The 2,971-nt window shown below is 47.9% G+C and overlaps 1 protein-coding gene across 1 annotated transcript; it reads left to right on the top strand.

Moving 5' to 3' along the window:
* The first annotated feature begins 615 nt into the window (after nucleotides 1-615).
* On the top strand, nucleotides 616-2,264 carry LOC147435557 (peroxidase P7-like). The gene is made up of 2 exons (XM_086487993.1): nucleotides 616-1,287; nucleotides 1,433-2,264. The coding sequence occupies exons 1-2, from the start codon at nucleotides 841-843 to the stop codon at nucleotides 2,003-2,005; spliced, it is 1,020 nt and encodes a 339-aa protein (XP_086344119.1). The 5' UTR covers nucleotides 616-840; the 3' UTR covers nucleotides 2,006-2,264.
* The last annotated feature ends 707 nt before the right edge of the window (nucleotides 2,265-2,971 follow it).

The raw sequence follows: 2,971 nt of genomic DNA, 5'->3' as shown, positions 1-2,971 counted from the left end.
ATGCTCTCAAGCATTTGTCACTCCCACATTACAATTTGGGTGCGAGAAAAAGTGACTATGAGGTGGATCCACACGTTGGGAGGCCATTGGTTGCTATGGGGATTTGCAGTGGGATAGATTGAGTCATGAGCAAAGTGGGATAGATTGAGTCATGAGCAATGTGAACCGAGCCTTATCTCAACTCATTGCTCACGCAAAATAGGATAAGGTAATTATCAGCGGTTCAACTTCAACTTGAGTTGCAATTACAGCGCCACGTGAGGACATGTCATCACAGCAACCAAATGGTGGGCTACTTAGAAATAAGTCCCGAAAGCCTTTTAAGTTGGATGGTTGACCTGTCACCAGTTTCCGATCGCGACAACGTCGGAGAAATGTTCAACAGGAGGTGCACTGGCACTGGCAAAAGACGTTCTCGACGAGAGAGAGAGAGAGAGAGAGAGAGAAACTATGTGCTGCACGTAGCCGTGAGAAGCACGTAAGTGATTATGCATTAGCAACGTTGAGCATGCATGCATATTGCAGAGATCAGCTGTGCAAAGACTCGTTCTTGAGGGCCAGCTTGATCTCCTCGACCACTACATATATCGACTTTGGACACGGGGACTCCAGCCAACTATAAGCTGAGCTTTAGATCTGTACAGTACTTTAGATCAAATCGTGCTCTAGCTACTCCCTATATATCGATATTTCTGTACAGTACTTTAGATCAAATCGCGCTCTAGCTACTCCCTAAATATCAGAGAGCTGCGCTTGCTGATCAGCTCTACAAGGTTAATATTGCCATTCTACCCACTGCCTCGGCCGATCTGCATCTGCTCCTGGTAGATATAATTTGCCATGGCCGGACGTCCTGTGAATACTCTAGTCATTAGGCTCCTGCTTGTTAGCTTGACCATCGGCATATTGGGAAGCGTCGACGCCGGCCGCAGCTTGCAAGGCAGCAGCGGCCCGCTGCAGTATAGTTTCTACAAGAGCAGCTGCCCCAGCGCTGAGTCTATCGTGCGGCAGGTGGTGGGCAACGCAGTCTCCCAGGAGGCCCGCATGGCCGGCTCACTGCTGCGATTGCATTTCCACGATTGCTTTGTGCAGGGGTGCGATGGGTCGTTGCTGCTCAAGAGCATCCCGGGCGTGCTGGAAGGCGAACAGGAGGCCCGCCCCAACGACAACTCCGTGCGGGGCTTCGAGGTGATAGACGACATCAAGGCCGCGTTGGAGAAGGAGTGCCCGGGAGTCGTCTCCTGCGCCGACATCCTGGCCATGGCCGCGCGCGACTCCGTGGCGGTGGTAAGTTTTAGTTGAATCTGTTGCTCGCTTCAAATTGTTCTGCTTGCATCTGCTTCCGCTTATGTATAATCTGAATCCTCATATGTTTACTCTACTAATATTCCAAAGTGTAAGTGCTAATGATCTCACTCTGTCTGCATTGCAGAGCGGCGGCCCATCCTATCGTGTTCTGCTCGGCCGGCGTGACAGCCTCACCGCCAGCCGCTCCCTCGCCAACCAGAACCTGCCTGGATTCAACTTCAATGTCAGCGACCTCGTCGCCAACTTCGCCAACGTCGGCCTCTCCCCCAAGGACATGGTGGTGCTCTCTGGCGGCCACACCATCGGCAAAGCCAATTGCAACACCTTCGCTGCACGGTTGACCCCCAACACCGACGACCCCACCGCCCTCGAGCCCAACTACCGCGAGTCGCTTGTGCCTCAGTGCCCTACCGGTGCCAATGCTGCGTTTGTGGACCTCGACGTCGCCTCCCCCACTCTCTTTGACAATGGCTACTACTCCAACCTCCTCAACAACCGCGGACTCCTCCACTCCGACCAGGTGCTCTACTCCACCGCCGGCACCACACGTGACCAGGTGGCCCGCTACGCTAAGAGCCAGGCCGCCTTCTTCACCGACTTCACCACCGCCATGATCAAGATGGGCAATATCGCCCCCCTCACCGGCTCCACGCAAGGAGAGGTACGCACCCAATGCGGCTTCGTCAACAGCAGCTAGCCAGTTCTTACAAGCTAGACTGTCTCCCTACAACGTTGCCTAACAGCTATGATCACTCATTGAGAGGATCGACAGAAGCTAAAAGTATGCATAAAATTTCTAAATATCGAAAAAGGAAAATGATTCGTTTAGCCCCTTGAAAAAAAAAAATATTCACAACATTTTAGTACCCACATAACATTCAACTGTGGCTCCTCAATCTTCTATTGAAGTTATTTTGTATATAAAATGTAGAATTCAATTAGCTTGAAATGTGTTGCTTTCGTCGTTGTTGAGGTGGTCTAGTTTTGTCAAGCAAGTGTGCTTTGACTGGTGTAGGAGATTGCTCCACAATCAATTTTCTATTTAACGTCTTTTGTATACCATAGTAAACTTTCAATTAGCTTGAGAAGTATTGGTTTCTTTGTTATTGAGGTAGTTTACTCTTATCAAACAAGAGTGCTTTGACCAGTTTGTAAAGCAGATTATTCCATGATCCATTCAATTTATGAGACTACAACGGTGACTATTCGATTGTGAAAGAATAAGATTCAATTTTATAAATGAAACCAAACATTTTTCTTTTTTACTGATATTCTCAGCCTCCATTTTTTCCACTATAATTTCATACTACTATTCTCATTGATCTACAGTGTCGTGATCACTATGGACAACATTGCTCCACTCACTCGCTCGACGCCTGTCGAGTTATACAATACCCAATGTATTTATATCAACAACAACTTGCTAGAATTGTTCCCTACAAGGTCGGCCCAATGTTATGAATACTCATTGAGCGGATTAAGGAAGTCAAAGTATACATGAATTTCCTAAATATCGAGAAATGAAATTCATTCTTTCGGCCCCTTGAATTTGGTGAATACATAATATTCACTAATTTAAACCTACGCACTGGAGTGTATAGGTGTGCCAGAAAATTGGTGTGTGTGCAGAGAGGGATAAAGAGCTGTTATGTGTGTGGTTGAG

The sequence above is a fragment of the Adiantum capillus-veneris genome, chromosome 18 (genome assembly GCF_014529385.1).
Source record: "Adiantum capillus-veneris isolate H3 chromosome 18, ASM1452938v2, whole genome shotgun sequence".
NCBI classification, from domain to species: domain Eukaryota; kingdom Viridiplantae; phylum Streptophyta; class Polypodiopsida; order Polypodiales; family Pteridaceae; genus Adiantum; species Adiantum capillus-veneris.
This window is presented reverse-complemented; position numbering and strand designations above follow the sequence as displayed.

Excerpts from the sequence above, each read along its gene's own strand:
- LOC147435557 (XM_086487993.1), top strand. The coding sequence starts at position 841 with ATGGCCGGACGTCCTGTGAATACTCTAGTCATTAGGCTCCTGCTTGTT. Across the intron at positions 1,288-1,432 it reads CGCGCGACTCCGTGGCGGTG|AGCGGCGGCCCATCCTATCG; the intron begins GTAAGTTTTAGT and ends TCTGCATTGCAG.